Here is a 21,238-nt window from a genome sequence, read left to right on the forward strand (position 1 = left end):
TGTAATAACTAGCAATAAGTTTCAATTACGAGTCCTTAATTTCTTAATTATTATCCCAGATTAGTCAGACTGTATACTTGAGTATAATTGATGTCGCTGTAACATAATGTCCTTTTATAGCCGGTGTTAAACAGCCGACCTAATTTAGGGTTAACGGCTACTAATGTCCAACTCCGTAGCCTCGTAATTTCGAACCCAATACGAGAGAACTCCTGGATCAAGTATTTGGAGAAATTTGTCTTCTTGGAAATTTGCCTTTTTGATGGAACTAACCACATTTGCATTACATGGAGAGGAAAACTATGAAAACATCCCACGATTAGTCTGAAGGCAAGGGGATCTAACCCATGATCCATTTACCACTGAGGATATTTTACCTCAGCATTGTGGTTGGTGTGAGCCAGGTGCAGAATTCGTATCCAACCCGGTTCACCTTATTGGAAGGCGAATGCTCTATCCCCTGAGCCATCACGACTCTCTGTAACGCAATGAAAGTAATTCCTACAACTTTTCAAAGACGTCACCAATTTATAAAGAAGTGTTTCGACTGTATCGATGCTGCCTAAAGAGAGTAAAAATTATGAAAAAAAAACAAACATTTTCATTTCGCTGCCAAACGTAAGATACACTGATTTAATAAGAAACATAAATGTACTGCTCTTATAGAATTATGTGTCCTATAAATGCTGTTCTATGAATTGCAACATAAATATGAGACCCACCTTTAAATCAAGACATTCAACCAAGTCTTTCACATACCCGCTCATCTGCTGATAAAGAGAATATGCTGCTGCTCTAGCTGGGCCTTCCTCAGTTGATTTCCTCACAACTTCTATATTTTTAATATATTCTTTCTCATTGGTCTCAACTTCAACTTGGTGTGCTTCATGCTGGGCTTTCAATGCAGATAATCTATGGAAAATAAGATTCGATGAACTATAATAGTTTTAAAAAAAGTCTTGTCTTTTGCAAACTAGTTGTACAACATAAAAATATCATTTAGATGAAAACACATATTTTTTGGCTAATACACAAATCTGTAATACTCTTTGTTTAACACACACGCCAGTTTCTCACAAATCCGTATTTTGGCTTGGACACTTTACACAGTATTAAGACTTTGAGATAACAACGTCTCTCATTGCAGTGCGACCATTGCCAGCTTGGTGACAAAAGCCGTATTATTCAATGCAATTCATTCTAGAAGTCTTCAGACTCTAGATTTGTTAGGAACTGAAATATTTTAGAATTTATTAGGGTGACTTTTTCCCCACAAAAACGTTAGACGATGAACCATTTTGGCTTTGGCAAATGAATTAGGCACCTTCTTTTAATACAGAATCACATAATTTCTAAAGGACAGTAAAAAAATTCTCATTTATTGAACATTATTACAAAGAAAAACAGATGTGAAAAAATTATAATTGTTAAAAGTATTAAAAAGGTACTATCTCTAATATACCACAGTACAGTAGAATAGAACTGTGGTGTACAATAAAGACATTTATACTTACAGGTTTTCTAATTACAGTCGTACCTCTAACACAGTGAAATCGGCAGGACTATCATAATTATTTCATGTTAGAATTTCGTCGTATCCGATACATCGTGAAAAGAATTTATTACATATTTTTAATGCATGTTCTATACTACATTAACCCTATCAGAAAAATAACTTGGGCCCTCATTGGACCAATATTCATGAATCTTGGCTCAATAAGGATTCAAAGAGCCTTTATTTTCCTGATATTAGAGCTAAATAGAATCGTTCTATTTTACCGCCACTTTACAACCAATATCGCCCCTATATAGGATTATCGGATTCACCCGATATTTTAAATTCATTCATCAGCCAATATAGGCCCTATAAAGGCTGATATTGCTCCTATATAGGACCAGTATTAAAAAATCTTGACATCCCAATATTGGTTCTTTGGCGCATGTTCACATAGGACCCATATTGAGCCAATTTTGAGCCCAACTGGGAGCCAAGGTAAAATTGTTGCTAGGGAATGTATGCAAACAAGGAACCAAACAAATTAAAATAAGCTTAAAAGTTTTAACTACTTTATTTTAACTATTTCTAACAAAAGAAGTAAAAAGAAGTAGCATATCTCATAATGAATGATTAGTATTTTATTCACATGCTTAATATCTCTGCTGTGTCCAGTTTCATCACCGATAATCAGCTGGAAAATTTCATGCTGTAAAATACAACAATAACTGATAGCTGAATCATGGACCAAACATGTATTCGTGTAAATCGATACTTTGTGTTTATCAGTTTCGTGTTCAACTGCAAATGAAAAAAATCTAAAAATTTGTCGCAGTTTTCCATTGTTAACGGTGCATTTTTATCGGCTGGAAAATCACATGGTAGGATCCAGTTTTCTCATATTAATTTTCATATTGGTTTTGTTGCCATCAGCATATAACTGACAAAAGTCATAAAGGTACTGTTTTAGTTAAAATATCTTTGTATCACTAATTTAAAGGTATTTACTTGTACTGTTATTATTGCGTTTTTAATTTTTTTAAAATTTTTTTTTTAATTAAGAATTAAAGGATTATTCTTATTCTTATTAGAATAATGTAATTCTTTGTTACACTTTAAGATAAAGTTATTTGAATCGGTGTCCGATCTCAATAGCCATTTTACAATTATTATTTTTTGGTGCAAATTATATGAATATACTAATATGAATTAAGGTTAAAGAGATTCGTTTAATGATTTAGAACTTAACTTTTAGTTTCATGCACAAAGTGATGAGTGCAAACATTGTATTTAAAATATATGGGTTTGTTTGGTAAGCAAAAATATTAAATTACAGTTGTGAACTCACCAAATTTGTATACTTTTAATTAAAAATGTTATAGATATATATAGTTAGATTTAAAAAAGGATTGATTTATGACCACTAATATATATTAATAGTATCATAAGGAAAATATTTGGAGGTGGCACGAGTGTTCTTTTTAGTACATATATGTTTAGTTGAATAATTTCAACTGGTTTGTGCCAAGAAACAACTGGTTTGTGTCAAGTAATCATCGGGGTTCGTGAGCGTAAGTGAACAGGTGGCTTATTTCCCTAGTTTAATAATAAAATGATAGGATTGTTAACCCAAATCTTCATTCTGCATATTTTATTACATGTTAAAAACAAAAAATGATCAATATTTAACATACATTAATGAAATAATTTTTATTTTCTAAGCAGATATGACAATCCACTTTAAAAGGCCTTCAGTTATAGGACACATCTTTTGCAGCATGTTAAAAGCATTTAAGCATACATTCCTCACTATTACAGCTGATGTTACCCAATTATTCATTCATTTTATGACCTTGCATTATTAAACCTTACATTTATTTCAATTAAATTCATTCCAATTACTGCAGTGGCAACAATTCTGAAAATGTACCGTTGAATTAGTTACTGGTAATAACCGATTGGAATACGTTTCATTTCAAAGTAAAATAATATAAACAACTGATTGTCATTAACAACTATGATATTTCAGCATTTGAGTAATTGATAATAGTCAAATAATACAGCTTAGCCTCTAGATGGGATAGCTCTATTAAACAGAAAACAAAAAAGTATCCATAACATTGTGTTGCTATTTAAAGTAGGAAAGTTCAATAAAAATAAGGATGTGTATTACACTTTATTTAAGTCACTAATTGTTTTGAATAGTTTTACTCATAGTTTAATGATTATATACTCATAAAATCGAACTAGAGCAAAACATTTAGTTACTCATAACTTATGTTACTTCCAAGAATTAAAATGAATGACGCATTCTTTTGTTACAGCTTTATGTTAATGCTGACCTTCAATATAACATTTTCTGGTTTTTGTGCATGTCAATCAAAATTTTTTAATTTATTGCTCAATCAATGAGTCAATAGTAAAACTAAAGAATTCACTTATATAAAAAAAAAATTTCTACTTGATTGAAAAAAAAATGGAAACATCTAGTTGAATGTCACATTCAAATATCTATATAATAGCTGAAACTTCATTTTGCTTGTTTTCTTGGGAAAAGTTCACAGAATTAAAAATTTCCTACATCACCCTTCGATATACAGTCAAACGCTATAGTGAACACGGTTTATAGTGAACTCCCGGATATTGTGAACAAAATAATTAATGAATCCCGTGCCTTGCTATACACGGATGTTATCTTTTGTGGATATAGTGAACCAAAAAAGTGAGGAAGTTGGATATAATGAACTTTTTTCGGTCTTCAACTGATTTTTTTTGTAATAATTTTGAAATTTCTACATCAAAAAAAATACATATACCGATTTTCAAAACCATCTATAGAGGAGAACGTAGCGATAGGCATTTTTTCTTGTTTGCTTCTTTTATCTCACTTTCCCATCCCTAAACAAACAAAATAGATGTTTCCAACCCAGGCAGACGATGCCCCTGTAAGGTGTCAGTCGGATCAACATGCATTTTCTGTCAGAGAGAATGAGCAATTATTCATTATTGGTCAAAGGGTTGAGCACTAATATGTGTTGATAAGGTCCTCATTGCAACTCCTTTTTGCTCTCAGTTTAGTTTAAAAAATCTTGCAAACAAGTGTTTCAAATTTAACTATGGCGAGCAGTAAACGTAATATGTTCTCCATTTATGATAAAATGGGCATAATCAGAAAAATTGAAAATGGATACAATCAAGCTGATATTTGCAGAGAATATAAACTATCCAAATCTGCAGTTTGCAACATATGGAAAAATAGGCAATTAATAATTTTTGCTCGTGAAAAAAATTTAGATGGCAGAAAAAAGTTGAGAAATGCAGTTCACAAGGATATTGAAGAAGCATTACTGAAGTGGTTCACCAATCGAAGTATCTGGACAAATGTCGATGAATTTGCTAGGCGATTTTATGAGACTACTTTTATGCGCTCGAATGGCAGGTTAGACAGGTTTAAAAAGCAGAATAACAGAAATTCAGGAAAAATTATCTGAGAGTCGGGAAGTGTTTCCATATCGGACAATGAGAATTGCTTATCAGCTAAAGATTACTAATTTTTTTTTGACCGCAAGACAAAGAGTAATGAAAAATAACACATTTTTTGCTACTACATAATATTTTTCAATCATTTATTTGAATAATGTGTAATAAAAGGGAAGAGTTTAGGAACCATTAGTTAAATTGCCTGCGTGACAGATATAGTGAACTCCCGGTTATAGTGAACAGAAATTTTGGTCCCTTGAAGGCTCACTACAGCGGGGTTTGACTGTATTATAATTTCCTACATTCATTCTAATATTCTACCTATCTATTAAATACTAATGGCACATTGATATAACCTTAAAGTTTGGCAAATTAATTTTAAAAGATCAAGATACAGTCTAACTCATTTATAACGAGCACAAAGGGAACGTAACATGCACTCGTTAAATCTGAGTGCTCATAATAAACGGGTCCTTAAGGCAGGGGTGCAACCAGAAGAGGGGGGGGCTTGGGAAGTCAAATTATTAAATTTACTTAAAATTTTTACTAATACTTTCTTACTTTATTACATTAATTAATTTAATTAAATACTTTTCTTAATTTAATGACAACTGTTCCCCCCCCCCCCAAAACGAACTCAGAATATCCAAATTGTTCAGCAAATTTTTCTGCTTGCACTTTTAAAATAGGTCCACTCATAGGTAAATCAGCACTACGTTGCACCTTCATCCATTTCAATAACGCTTCGTCCAAATCATCTTTTGAACACTTCTTTAGTCGTTTACAGTCTGTTTTATTTTGGTCGTATGCATCCATTAACTTGCCTTTGTTTTTTTAGCAGTGTGGAAACAGGAGATGAAGACAATCCATACCTTTTGCAGATTTCAACATTTTTAACACCGTCATCCAACTCCCGTAAAATTTTTACTTTTTCGTTAACCGATAAAGCTTTAGATTAGAGCGATAAGGGTAATTAAGTTTCAGTTTGCGTTTTTTTTTTTTTTTATTTCTCGCGCATTTCTTATCGTTTTGAAAAAAATATAAGACAAAAAGATTAGAAAGATGAGAAAAAAGATTGCAAGACAGAAAAATATTCGCTACTCGATTAAACCGGGTCTTGCTCGTTAAAAGCGACTTCTGTTCCATAGACTTAACATTGATCCGACCAAATATTCTCATTTTCCTAGGTAAATCCGAGTTCTCATCAAATCCGAGCCTGTTATAAACGAGTTCGACTGTAATACAAAAATTATTACTATGAAATATAGACACATTTATTTTAGGGGAAACAGAAACATTTCTTATAAAAGGGCGATAAAATTATTAAAGTTTGATTAAATACAATTTTAAAAAAACTGTAACAACATTAATTAAATGTATATATACCATCTCTTAAAAAAAAGTAAAATTCTTTTTTAAAAAATACTATGATTAAAATAAAGACTTTTAAAGAAGATGATTTTTCATTTTTTGCATAAACTGAAAATTCTGAATTGCATAAGAAAAAGTCACAATAATAGCAAAATATCTTGAAACATGAATATTTTTATAAAATAAGAAATACCTTTCTATTAACCGGGCCTTTATGTCTGCTGTAGTTAAAACTACTCCTTTTGGTTTCAACAACTTCTCTGGTACAGGTTGAGCAACAGTTACAGCAACATGTTGATTGGGGTTCAAATATGGAGTAATATCAACTTGTGTATAAAGTTGATTTTCAGGTAGCTGAGGAGTTTGTCCAGGTGCCACCTAAAATATATTTCGTAAGCATATTCTTAAATTGCTTCATTTTATTTACATCATTTTATATCAGCAAATTTTGCTACCAAAAATACATTATAAATATTACTTATATCTGGAAATAAAAGATAATATATCTGCAATAAATTATTGAGAATTATGTGCTTTAAATATACTAAGCATTTAGCACAGAATAATTTTTAACGAAATAGAAAATATTTCGTTAAAAATTATTTTTAGTAAACCAGTTAAGGAAAGAAAAAAAGTACTTTGTGAGCATTAATCGCATGGCTGAAACTAAATATTCTTACATTTAATTTAAAAAGAAAGCAATTAATAAACTTCATATAAAAATGAGTACATAAAAATTTAGTTTAGCTACAAGGCTGCAAAAATTAAAAATAAATAACTGAATATAGAAGCTGATGGAATGGGTAAAAAGTAAATTTTAATGTGAGTATAAAGCATGTAAAAAAATTGTCATAAAAAAGATAAAATTAAATTAATAAGTTATAAGCACAGAATTGTAATTTGTAAGAGAATGGAACTTATATTTTCAAATGTGTTTGTTAGGCAGAATATTAAAGCTGAGTATGATATTGATAAGCTAAAAAAATTTTATTTATGTAAATAAGCAAAAAATTTAATTTATTTTAGAAATATTTCTTGATAATATTAAGATGCTCTTCTATCTGTAATGTTAAAATAAGTTGTTTTTTTTTTTAAATCAATAAGTAAAAACTAAGAAATATAGTAAATATTTAATTCATCTTGCTTCAAAAGCTCAGATATATTTGATAAATTTAGAATATAAAACTTCTTTTACCACAATTGAGTATTTTTTAATTAAATCAATAAAAAATATCAAAGAATTGCGAATTAAGTTAGATATGTAGATTTTTATGATACATACCTTTGCAATTAAATTCTAAAAAATAATGAATGTAAAGATTTTTAGTAGTAATATATGCATCTTAAAATAAATTTTTATTTTAAAAAAATCAATAATCAATAACAAAGGAAATAGTTCAAAGAAAAAAATTAAAATTTAATTATAATTTGACATATATTAATTTGCATGATAAGACTACCCCACCAAAAGGCATTAAAAACATTATCATAAAATATTATGGAACTTTTTTTAAAAATTTAATACACAGACACAGTTGGCACATGCTAAAGATAGAGGATTTTAGCAAAGTAAGCATTTATGAAATGATTGTACATTCTTTGCTTCAATAATATGAAGTTTAAAGTTATAATACCAATTGTAGTAATAATACAACAGGCATGAGAGTAGTCACAAAGTAAAACAGAGCAAATCCAAGAATGAATATACAATATATATATGTATCTAATATCAAAATGAAGATAAAACAAAGGAAAACTACATATGTATGAAAAAAGGGGGGAAGAGAAAAATAATAATAATAAATAACAAACTGGAGAAGAAAAAAAGATAAAATTTTTTTTAAAAAAATCCAGAAATTAAAAGATATAATCTTTTCATCAGTCCACACGGTTATATCAACAAAAAAGAGTGCTTTCTGATATTGTATCAATATCGCCAAAGCAAAATATATTAATACAATAGTGGGAGGAGCACTGAAAAATTTTTTCTACAAAATTACAACAAATAAAATAGAACACAATAAGTAAAAATAACACGTAAAAACAGAAAATAAATTTTACGGATTTTTAAAAAAAATTTTTATCCTTTTTTACCCCCAGTTTGTTTTTTTTTTTTTTCATTATTATTTTTCTCTTCCCCCCCCCTTTTTTTCATATGTCTGTAATTTTCCTTTGTTTTATCTTCATTTTGAACTTATCTAATGAGTTCTGCTTACTTGCAGCTTATGCGCAATAAATGAAACTTATTGTTTTTCTTAATTTTCCTCGTGTTTTTTTGTATTTATTCATCTTGTCACGCACGTTATCACATGCATGATTTTAAATTGAGAGAATATGAATCCCGATATGAGGCTTTTAAATCACGTGAATATGAAACTATATATCGAATTTTAAAAACTGCGAAAATACAAATCATGACATGTGATTCTTAAATCGCGCGAATACAAATCACAATGTCTAATTTATAAAGCACGTATAAATACGAAAATCGATGTTTGATATTACAACAGCAAAAACGAATCACGACATTGGATTTTAGGCTCGTTTGATTAGGAATCGCTACATATGGTTTAAAAAGCGCGTAAATACAAATCGCGATATTAGATTTTTAAATCTCATAAATAAGAATCGCAATGTACGATATTTAAATCGCCTGAATAAGAATGACAATGTTCAACTTTCGAATTTTAGAATTTTAAAAAATGCGAAAATACAAATCATGACGCGTGATTTTTAAATCGCGTGAATACAAATCACGATGTCTAATTTATAAAGCACGTATAAATACGAAAATGGATGTTTGATATTACAACAGCAAAAACGAATCACGACATTGGATTTTAAGCTCGTTTGATTAGGAATCGCTAAATACGGTTTAAAAAGTGCGTAAATACAAATCGCGATATTAGATTTTTAAATCTCATAAATAAGAATCGCAATGTACAATATTTAAATCGCCTGAATAAGAATGACAATGTTCAACTTTTAAATCAGGTAAATACAAAAATCGATATTTGACAATAAAATTGTGATTTTAAAAATGCATAAATACAAAACGCGATATTGGATTTTCAAATCTTGTAAATAAGAATCATAATGTACGATGTTTAAATAGCGTAAATAAGAATCGCAATGCGAAACTTTTAAATCAGGTAAATATGAAAATCGATTATTGATATTAAAATCGCGTGAATAAGACTCTAGACATTTGCAGAGTCTGGACTTGGGATTTCTAAAAGGCTTGTTTGTATTGTTTTTGTTAAGACATAATAAATAAAAATTTACAAGATTAATTGAATGAGTAAATAAATATTTTCACTGCAAATCCACATCTATTATATTTATTTTTCTTTTGCTTTCACACCAGACAACAGGGTCATGACGTCTGAATTGCGAAAATACGAGCTATCCGGCGGACGAATAAAAATACGGAAAATCTTATTTTCTGTGCGTAAAAGCGGAGAAAATAGCTAAAATAAGTAAAAATATGGAAGGGTTAGCAGCTAGAAGGTAGTTCGAATTTTATGTTTATCTTTGAAAATCGTAAATAAATATACTTATTTTATTTCAACAACTGAACTTTCAAAAAAAAAAAAAAAAAGCGGGATATTTATTAAAAAAACGAAACTTTTAGAGAATCAGAGTTTTTGATAAAAAGGCTGAAATTCGAGAGGCAAAAGCGAAAAAATCTCATTCCTGTATATAGATCAACCAGTTCTATCCCAAGGAAATGATTTTTAGAGATACTTCAAAGGGAGGAATGAGGACTTCAATACTTTCGCTCTGCAGAAAATTAAATTCCTCATAAAATATTTTAACTAGCTCAAAAAAAATTTTTGCGGAAATTAGCGGGAAAAAATGGAAGAATCACATTTCTGATACAAGCATTCTTTCAAAATTGTTTTACAAACTAGCAAATTATATTTTACCCAAAAATTAATTGCAAACAAAGTCTGGAAATAAAGCAAAGAGTAAAAATAGTTAAGTAGTTAATTAGAAGCTCATAACAAAACAAAAATTAAACATAACATGTATTTTAAATTCAACTAATTATACACAAGTATTTACTAGATATTTTTGTCAACAATAAACAGTTAAATAAAAGCTTTTATAAAAGATTTAAAATGTAATTCTCATATTATTTATCTGTAGCACTTTTATTAGGATTTAAACTCAAATAGGTTTATAACTTGAATGAATAATTCCAGAAAACTCAAACAGAAAGAAATTCTTTTGATAATGTAAAAACTTCATTTGCTTCAAATATTATAAAGGTGAGAAATTTTGTCATTTGAGCACTCAAAAGCAACTTAAGCTATATCGCACAAACCAGGCGCCATTGAAAATTTAGAATAAAGGAGCACGATAGATATGAACATTATCAAGAATTTGATAAATTATATGTTGCCGCACATTTCTAGAACCTTTTTAGAAACCTTAGTTTTAATAATACCAAAATTCTTTCTACCCCTGTCATATCAGCTCATTTTGATACTCTAGAATCTTAATTACAACATGAGTTTCTCACCAGTTCTCCATAGTGCTTGGAAATGCACCTGCTTTGATTTGATTCTCTTAGCTATCGCGTTTTTTCAATTTTGTTTTTTACCCTTATTAATTTTGCATTTTTTGTTAGCAACTGTGTAATGATTTATTTTCCTCATTCCGTACTGATAAGTCTTGAGAATGGGTGCCTATTTTTGAGAGCTCAAAACATTAGATTCAGTGTCCTGACCAGTTCAACACACCAGACAAAACAGCAAATCAAAACAGGCATAGACTTGTACAATAGTTCTTACTGTGATGTTTATGAAAGAGTTTCAATGACAGAATGCAGCATTTTTGTTTAAAAAATCCTTGAGTCAGGAACTAGGTGTAATTATGAGTGTTCAATAACTTCAATGATTTTGGCAGTCGAGATTTCACTCTTCCCAGCCTTGGCAAATGAGATTTTGATATCCAAGTTTTTGTAAATTGAGAGTTTAATCTCTACAGTTTTATCAGTGAAAATTTTATATTATACTTCAATATTGGCAGTTTGACATTTGCAGTTTTGTCCAGACTTAACTCATTTAGAGACTTAAGAGTGAGTAAAGGTCAAGCAAGTTATACATCAGTTTAACATTGCAAATTAATGCAATAAACTTATCAGTGCAAAGGGTATTACAGAAGAACCTTGATTTAACAATGCTCGTCAGACTAGAGAAAAATGTCTTTAAAAAATGGGACGTCACTATAGTTGGGACATAAAAATTTCCATGAAAATAAAAAGTTGTGTATTTGTACATATTTAATTATATTTTGAAAAATTCTTAAATACAACTTAAAACTTAAAAGTTATTTAAAAAAGAAAGATAAAGAAATAAAAAAAAGCTAACATTTTTGCATGTTTAATGTTAAGTACACAATGAATTTTTCGAAAATTTTAAGGCATTTATTTCTCTCTCTTATTCTCCATGTCTTTTGAGTAAAATTTTCAATCTCTGCAGCCTAACTACTGCTTCATTGAATGATCCGAAGAGTCTTCTTCATCACTACTAGATTCTACAATTTCAGTGGATGAGATTCACATATCATCAGATCGTTATCACATTGTGAATAGTCGGTATCAAACTCAGAATTCTGTTCTAAAAGGCTATCAGTGTTTTCTTAGGTAGGAACTGGTATAAAACTACCTTTACTGAAACCATTAACACACACAAACCACCACACTCACAAAAAGACTGTTAATTAACCATTAACAGTCTTTCATGTATGCAGCTACTAGTCATTTGGTGAAAATTATCATCTAACAATTGGGTAAAAGATGACTTGGAGAGTCAGTATTTCAGGGAAATTGTATTAGAAGATGTTCTAAATATGTAGATTTTCTTTTTCTTTTCTCCTTTTTTTTGCAATATCAATATAGGATATGGAAAGGGGCCAAGCTACAAAGACGTTAAAAGCAGAAATACGGTATTTATTAGTTATTTTATGTTCTACTGCTATACACAGAAATCATAGTAAAAACAAACTTACTCGTAATCTTCGTCCAACAGTGACCTAAAAATCTCCATTTTAGTATGGATTCATATATTTAGAGGTATCCTAATTATGAATTTCTTTAAATTCAAATTATGCAATGAATAAAAAAGCTATAAGATTAATATTTCCTTGGAAACACTTTATGTAAAAATTATTTGCATGTAAACAGAAAACTCTAATCATAAAGTTAAATTTGAACTATCTATTCGATATTTCAAAGAAAATGTGTGAAAAAAACACCTAAAATAATTAAGAAATAAAAAAATAATCTAGTTTCTTTACACCAACATAAACACATTTCATCCAATGAAATAATAACATCATTTGAAGTAAAGACAAAAATTTATCAATTACTTATAAAAATAAAACAAATGTCATGAAAAAATTTTTTAAAAATTAAACTAAAGTTAAAATTCTTAAAAGTATTACTCTCTCTATTTCTCAATTTTGCACCAAAAGCCAATTATATGTAGTAGATACACTTTATTTAGGTTGCACGGGACAAGTTCGGCAAACGGGCTATTAGCAATGGTCTGGAAAACATATTTGAGGATGGCCCAAAGACACGCTATCACAATTTTGATTTTCTGCAGAGGGTAAAGATGACATGAGCGCAATGTCGAGCACTTTAAGGTAGAACAATTTTGAGAGAACCAATAGCACACAACCATTTCCAGGCTGATCAAAGTGATCACCCACCCGCTCACTGACCGCCACCAATTTGATTTCGGTAATCCACTGGGACGTCTTACGACCAGTCCACTGTGGGATGGAAATTATGAAGCATTGAAAAGCTTCACTAAAAATCTAATATTGAGCAAAATGTTTAAAAACTTATATATTTATAAATAAATAAATATTGAATGAACACCATTCAGTAATTTTTGAACATTAGCTGATAGAAATGATTAATATAAAATAAGTGAACTTCAATAAGAAACTCTCCATTACTGTTTAAAATCAAATCATAATCAAGCCTATACAGGTTATTTCGCTGCTTAATTAGTTTAAAAGGTTGAGGTTTTACCATAAATTGAAAGTTATAAGCCAAGAAGAGGAACACCAAAAAATATAACAGTAGGAAGTTAAAGACCAAAATCTTATTTCAAAAACTGTGTAAGCAGTATTTTTTATTTTAATCATATCATAAACAAACATTACAGATAGTATCTAATAAGAATTATTAACATCACGATTAAAGTACAAAGTACACAGAAAAAATTTAACATAAATATATACCTTAATGTCATAACATAAAGTCACTGTTCCAACTACATTAAAAGTCATTAAAAAAAATACAGAGAGAAAAATTTAACAATAGAGTTTAAACAAACCTGTACAACACCAACGCCTTTTTTTATTTGCTCTCTCTCCCAGCGATCCAGTTCAGCAGCATCTTCTTTTTCCAATTCAGTAGATTGCCCTGCAAAAAGGACGATATTTAGGAGTGGTCAACAGTAAAAAAGTTATAAATCACTTTATAACAAAAATTAAAAACAATTGAACTGATATTTAATAACTTAGTAAATTATTAAATTTTAAAGCTTAAAAAGAAACAGCTACTAAACAATAATGCATTGTTTTATACTTAGAAACAAACACCTACAGTGAAAACTTCAAAAGCTTTAGCCACAGCAACATTCGAACCCAAGCTATTAGCTATCCTTTCAATTCGTTAAATATAACATGCATGTATACTAAACCAATATTATTCTACAATTTACTCTTCTACAAACACTGTCTGTTAATATCGTTGACTAATGTTTTTACGTACTTTAATGCCATCTATAGCTAATTTAAAGAAGGGTAATAATCTTACTTTAGCTAAAGCCTTCAGAGTTATCACTCGTTTTTTTGCATGGAACAATGTGCTTTTATTGCTCAGTAGCAATTATTTTTTATTAATATGAATGTACAGTGGAAACCAATAATGCTTCCAATCATTTTTTAAATAAAGTCATCAAAATACAGTTAAACCGTGATTCATCATTCCTGCTTCATTTGCTTTCCTGAATGTCATATGTATGAATGATTCCTTCACACATGTCTTTCTTATTAAGTTAATAATACAATGCATAGACTGTTTTTTAAACTCAAAGAGTCTTACATCTATCATTCATAAATTATAACATTCAAAAATTTTATCAACTTTTAAAAGTACTGAAATTATTTCATTTTGGGAGAAAAACAGTAACTGATGAAGAAAAGACTTTTTCATGCCTCAAATAGCATTTTTGCACAAATTGATATAAATGAAGTTATCGTGATGTTTGAACAGTGTAAGAGTACAACTTCAACAGTGCCATCTATAATCAAAATCTTACAATACTAATGAAGAGGACAAAACAGACGTACAACCAGTGCCAACATTTGCAGAAGAATTTGAAGCCTTCAAAAAAATGAGGAACTATCTTCATTCACCGAATTTACAGAAAATGAACAATAATCTGTTACAAATGTCGAAAATTTATTGTTTGGGCTAAGAAAAAAAAGTGTGTTCAAACTGAAATTTCTAAATTATGCTGTTGTTGTCGTCGGCCATTAAGTCACAGGGATACGATTGTTCTTGTTTTCCAGTGGCCCCATCCACGGCCAAGAATTTGACTTCTGCCACACCCGTTTATAGGGCGGACTCATTCATACTTCCATTTATTCCTCCACAGATCATAATTTTAATCTGAACCAGAGACCAATCAATCTCCAATTCAGTACCCCCAGGCAAGTAGATTTCTTGGGAACATGGAGGACTTTGTGACCCGACAGGTTTAAAGTGCACCAGTAACCAATTACTACACAGGGAGTCTTCGGCTGGCTGGATGCGAACTCCCATTCTCACAAACGTTAGTCCAGCGCCATGCCAACCAGGCTATCTAGGCTGAAATTTCTAAATACTTTAATTAAATAAATCTGTTCATTTACCTTTCTTTTACATAGTCAATATTTTTGCAATATTTTGCTTTACTATTTGTCATGCAGTTTTAATTCACTATTTGATATTTTAATGTTGACCCACATTCCTCCTATCGCTCACAATGAAAGAACCATTAAAAACGATCCATTGAGATTCTGCTGTATTGTGAAAACTCTTAAAATAATTCTGAAATTAACAACTTATAAGCGGGTATAATATTTCGAAAAAATGAAGTTATATTAAATTAAAGACTATATAATCACCTTTTTGAAGAGAAAGAAATGTTTCACGCATTTTTTGTCTATCAGCAGCATCAGTATTAACAGTAAAACTCAAGCGAGATGGTTCGTCATCGTCGTCACTTCTGTCATTATCGTCATCTCTGGAAACAAATACAAAATGTGAGAATATTTTCAATATTTTAGAACATTGAACACTTGCTCATCAACTTCTTAGAAATACTTACAGGGAAAATGGACTAGGGAAATTCAGTTTGAGATTAAACTTGGCATATTTTGAGGGTGTTCACCCCTTGTGCACTAGTCAGCCAATTTCAAGAAATATCCATTTTAAAATTGAAGCATGTATATCCTAAAAAAATCTTCATTTTGATAGTGATGCAACAGCTTAGTGGTAAGAAACTTGCCCAACTACAAGATAATTGGAATTCTAATGATGATTTTCAATAATCTCATTAATCCAATCAAATAAATGCTTTTTTCTTACAAATGGTATCCATTTAAACATTATTTTATTTAATTAGCAGATTTTTTTTTAATTATAAAACATTACTTGACCATAAAATTACCATATTTATTTTTTTATTTTTTTTATTTTTAATAAATATTTTTCTCTTTACAAATAGAATAACTTTAAAAATAATTTTTTTAAAATTTTATTTATTGATTTTTTTTCAGTTTCCAGATATTACCTGACATTTAAATTTTAGCGATAGTTCAATCGTCCTATAAAATGATATTAGTTAAAATAAGCTAAGTTAATTAAAATAAGTTAGATGGTCTCACACACGGTGATGCTTATTATTACAGACAGGGGGAAAAAAATCAACTAAAACGTTTGTGAAATTTTGCAGAGTTAACTGAACAAAAATAAGTTCTTGTGAAGACGATATATTAAAATAAAAGCAACAGTTAATTGTCAATTTCCATGGTCAACTTAAAATAGTATAATAAAATATGGCTACTAAGCTTCTTAACTTTTAAAACATTAAGAAATCTTTTCAGCTGATCAGCTCTTTTAAGGTGTACTATTAATAAATAAATTTTAACCCCAAAGAGAATTTCCCAAACTATGCACCCTCTTTGCTAGTATTTCAAATAAAACAATGCATCACAAAAAAATATGTATTTAAATGAAAAAATGATATAGAAAAAATAGGATTTAAATCATTTCATATAAGAGCCCCTTTTTTCAAATAGAACTATAAAGATAAATGAAGTGTTTAGGATTATACACTTAGATCAAACAAAACTATTTTACAGTTTTAAATTCATTAGAGACTAAACTATTTTATATTAACTATTCAACTATTTTAAGACTAAAAGTGCTTTGGTTAAAATTATTGAGCAGTTCACTCAAGTGATTTTAATATTGCAGAAATATTTTTTAACAAAAGTGTAATGATAACCAATCATTACACTTATTGATGATACATTAAAAAAGATATTGATGCATTCAATAGTTTTATCTAATGCTGGAAACACAACAATAAAGGCTAATGGCGGAAGGCTTCTTGTAACTGAAAATTGTGCCTAAATTAGTTTAAACATCTAAAAAATGTTCAGGTAGAGAAAATAAAATTGGCAAGTTTAATATAAATGAATGTGACACTTTAGTAAAAAAAAAAACAACTTCCCTCCCCCAAAAATTACACTTTTTAAAAATTTCAGATCTATATGATTTAAGTAATCAAAAACACACAAACAATGAGGAGTATTTTTCCTCCCAGTAAAATTTTTGAGGAGTAAAACTCAAATCTGACGCATGAAACACATGTCTAGACGTCTTTTGATTTGAACTAGCGTGCTGAAATATGTCTTTTTTTTTAACACAACTTAAGGGCAGTTAAAATATTTTAAACTCTCACAACAGGGGGAGAGGGGGGGTAAGTTTATTTTTGCAGAAGAAGGGTTATAAGAAAAGCTTACATAAGAACAAAATCTTAACATTTTCAAAATTTTCTTTTAAAAAAAATGCAAAGAAGAGAAATTAGAAATTTAGACTAAAAGTTGAATTAACAGAAAGAAAAAGTTGAAAAATTTTTCCTAAGGAAAAATTTTCCCAACTCAAGAATTTTTAGCACAGAAGTGAAATGAAACACAAAAAATTCTTAAAAAATATTCCTCTATTTTATAAAATTAATTAAAATTTAAATTTTGTTCTATACAACTTTTATTTCAGTTTAATCCTAATACTTAAAGACGAAATTAAAATGAAAATCAAGAAGAGACTGTTTAACATAAGCATGAAATGGGGTTTGTCTGTTCACAAGGAAGAGAAAATCCAAAATTGCCAAAAACATGCTTCATGCTTGAACATGCTTTAAAGAGATTTTTTTTTTTCACTGAACGCTTTTTATTTCTCAACAAATACTAAGATGATTGATATTCCGAATATATCAATAAATAAGAAAAATTATCTTTAAACAATCTTTTTGAAATGGAAGACCAAAGGAAACTATTTATTCAATATATCTAGGCTTAAAAAATTTTTTTAATTATAACAATATTGCAATTTTTATGACTAAAAAAAATTCTAATTAAAAATTTGTTTTATAATCAAAAAGCTTGTATTTTAGCAAACAACTTTCTTATTTGATTCTTGCGTATCTGAAATTACATCTTTTCCGAACATGGGAAATAATTTAATTATTTTAAATGCAAGGAAAAATATTTGCTATAAAAATAACAGCATCATAGTCACAGTTGTACTAAAGATGAATGGAAAACTTTAAGAATAAATAAATTATTCAAAATTTTTTAACACATGATTGGAAGTTTCCAAAAATCTTATGTTTACTTGATAAGTACAAATTGAAAAAAATAAATAAAGTAGAAAACAAAGTAGCTCAGGAAAGAAGCGAAAAATACCTAATGAGACGAGATTTAGATTCATCTTCATTCTCCGCTTCTTCCACTGGAATGAAGTCTCCCATTTCTCTAGCCATTTGTCGATGTTTCTTCATCGCATAAATTGTAGCTGCATCTGGGATTATACCACCTAATTTAAATAATGAAACATTTATAACTAAAAGCAAAGATCCCCCAAGAAATAAAAAATGGAAAGATGCTTCCAAAAAACAAGGGCAGCTTCAGTTTAGAAAGGCACTCTCTGCTCCAGCTAAATATATTAATATACTCGAAATAAAAATACTCAAATAAATACAAGATATAATGGTATTGCATATTAATTTAGCCAAAAAATAATTTGTAGTTGAAATGGTAATCTGAAGCTCCTAGTTTTTGTAACTGGAAGACAATGCAATCTCTTTCTTTAAAATTAAAAAGGAGTAAAAAGAGCACTCTTTTTCCAAATAAAAAAAGCACTTTTTCTTTTCTAAGGGAAAGGGGAGTGCCATTATCTCTGTTAAAGGCAAAAGGCTGTGAAACCCTCCTAAATATGCTGTTTTGAGATCTAAAAAGGGACATAAATTAGTTATCTGACTAAAAAGGATGATTCAATACATCACAATTAATTACAAAATAACTAGACAATCAATACATCTCTAAAATAATAAATAATTATTTTAAACTATTTAATGCTTACTTTGTAAAACATTTTTGAAAGGATTATTTTTTTCCTTTTCCTCCTCTGATTCTACTTCCATATCTTCTGCATCATTACCGGTCAAGATTTTAAAACCATCCTAAAGAAATTAAGAAAATGCATATTAAAGAGTTAATTATATAAGGAATGTTTACAATTGGAAAAAAACAATTTATCTTAACCTGTTACATCTTTTATTTCACAATTAGTAAAGAATTGATAAAAAATATTTTTTAAAAATTTAAAACTAAAAAAAAATGTATTCCTATTTAAGCTAGATTCAAGCACATTCAAAAACATTTATAAATTGAAAGACACTTCTCATCATTTATATTGTATCCCAAATTGTATTTAATGCAATAGTGACTGCGTCATGAATGCTGAGCATCTTGGTGACAATCTCTGGTGACATTTATGACAGATAATGGAAACCTACATGACCTGTTCAGAAGCATACGAAGAAACATTTTGTAATAGGGTAGTGCCCATATTGGTGTATGATGACATTTATGGGCATGAGTTTTTATGCAATTATAATCCTGGCAATGTGTTGTAATTAACCTAGAAGCTTGTCATAATATTTATGCGACCTCATGCTACATAAAACGTTTTTAAACTTGCCCATTTAGACAAAAAAATATAATTTTGAAAAAACTGCAGATGAGAGAGAGAAGCTAATTGCAGAGTAATAATAGAATAAAAGATACTTTAAAAAATCTCAAGCAACAGAAAACAAAACAAAAAAGGAATTACCCAGTGTCATTTGCACAATTATTAAAAGCACTAATATTTCTTAATTTTGAAGTTAAGAAATATATTTCACAAACTTTTTGTTCAAATAAAATTATAACGCAAAAATTTTTTAAAATTTGGTGAGAAATAAAAATAATTTATTATTAAAATTTCATTGACCATTATTTAAAACATAATTATGCATATTATTCATTGAATATGCAAAATTATGTTACAGTATTGGTAAGTTATCCTTAAACTGATTTTTCTAGTTTGGCTTTAAATATGTAAAAACTTTTTCTTGAGAAATTTTTCACCGTAAAACAGTTATTGAGAAAATTGAATTTTTTTTTTTTCTTTTAAGTATATGATTTTACACTTGTTTTTACGATGGATTAAAGTTGCAAGTTCTATAAATAAAATAAAAAATAAAACACATTTCGGGTATTGATTTGGTCAATTATGTATATATGTAGTTTTATTTCTTAAATAAAGTATTCCTTTCTCACGCATGAAACTTTAGTTGTCTCTAAATTAATGTAATTTCAATGAAAATAATATCACATTTTATAAAATTTCTATGCTTGGCCTAAAATGGGTTAAAAGAAACGAATAATAATGCTAAGGAAAATTAAGCTTTTACATGAAGAAAACTACAACAAATGGTAAAATATATGACATAGAAATTCTATATTCTCTAAGAATATATGATTCAGAATAATTTTCCAGTGGCGCCATCTATGGGCAAGAATTAGACTTCTGCCACACCCATACATCACACCCGTTTATGGGCGAACCTATTCATACATCCATTCCTTCATCCACAGATCGTAATTTTTACCCGAACTAGAGAACGATCCATCTCCAATTCAGTACCCCCAGAGGTTCTGATTTGTTATGGGAACTTGGAGGACTTAGTTACCCGACAGAAAAAAATTTCTCAACTAAAACGACATTATCATTGCAGAAATTAAATCCAAAAATTGAAAGAAATACCTTAGATTTGCTATCTGCATCCTCCTCCTCAATATAACTTATTTCCGCTTTTCGACTTTGAAAATTTGAACTTGATGTTGTTAAAGTGGTTGATGAGGTTTCCTCCTTTTTTTTCCTTTCTTTTTCCCTTTGCTTCGCGAGACGCCTGCTGTACGACGATTTCTTTAACTTAAATACCTCCCCATCTATAAAATGAAAAATAGAAGAATTAACAGAAGCGCAACACTGTCATCTAGAAATAAAAGTACAGTCAAACCTCGATCAATCATTCCTGCGTGCATCGCCTTGTTTTATTGGTCCCATCAAAAATGCTATGTTATTAATACAGTTATTATAATCAATTATAATTACCAAAAATGCTATGTCATAATGTTATTAATACCAGTGTAAACAGTTTTAGATATTAGTAAATTCTGGAGTCTATCATTTTGAAATTTTACCAA

The 21,238-nt window shown here is 29.2% G+C and overlaps 1 protein-coding gene across 3 annotated transcripts in view; it reads right to left on the minus strand.

The window, feature by feature from the left end:
* LOC107436958 (PAX3- and PAX7-binding protein 1) overlaps positions 1 to 21,238 on the minus strand; it is a 47,850-nt gene that overhangs the window by 21,347 nt on the left and 5,265 nt on the right. For 2 of the 3 annotated variants that reach the window (XR_015429464.1, XM_087152522.1), the window contains exons 2-10: positions 20,796 to 20,980; positions 19,068 to 19,167; positions 18,392 to 18,521; positions 15,545 to 15,663; positions 13,705 to 13,793; positions 12,365 to 12,388; positions 7,629 to 7,643; positions 6,540 to 6,724; positions 723 to 912 (exon numbers count right to left, since the gene is read on the minus strand). Coding sequence is in view for 2 of the 3 variants with exons in the window: in XM_087152522.1 (XP_087008648.1) it covers positions 723 to 912; positions 6,540 to 6,724; positions 7,629 to 7,643; positions 12,365 to 12,388; positions 13,705 to 13,793; positions 15,545 to 15,663; positions 18,392 to 18,521; positions 19,068 to 19,167; positions 20,796 to 20,980 (1,037 nt within the window). In the remaining variant the exon portion in view is untranslated. The remainder of the gene's footprint in view (positions 1 to 722; positions 913 to 6,539; positions 6,725 to 7,628; positions 7,644 to 12,364; positions 12,389 to 13,704; positions 13,794 to 15,544; positions 15,664 to 18,391; positions 18,522 to 19,067; positions 19,168 to 20,795; positions 20,981 to 21,238) is intronic. The other variant, XM_087152523.1, reaches the window with a different exon arrangement.

This window comes from Parasteatoda tepidariorum, chromosome 9, assembly GCF_982258835.1.
Source record: "Parasteatoda tepidariorum strain Cologne lab strain chromosome 9, Ptep-v5.0, whole genome shotgun sequence".
Classification (NCBI taxonomy): Eukaryota; Metazoa; Arthropoda; class Arachnida; order Araneae; family Theridiidae; genus Parasteatoda; species Parasteatoda tepidariorum.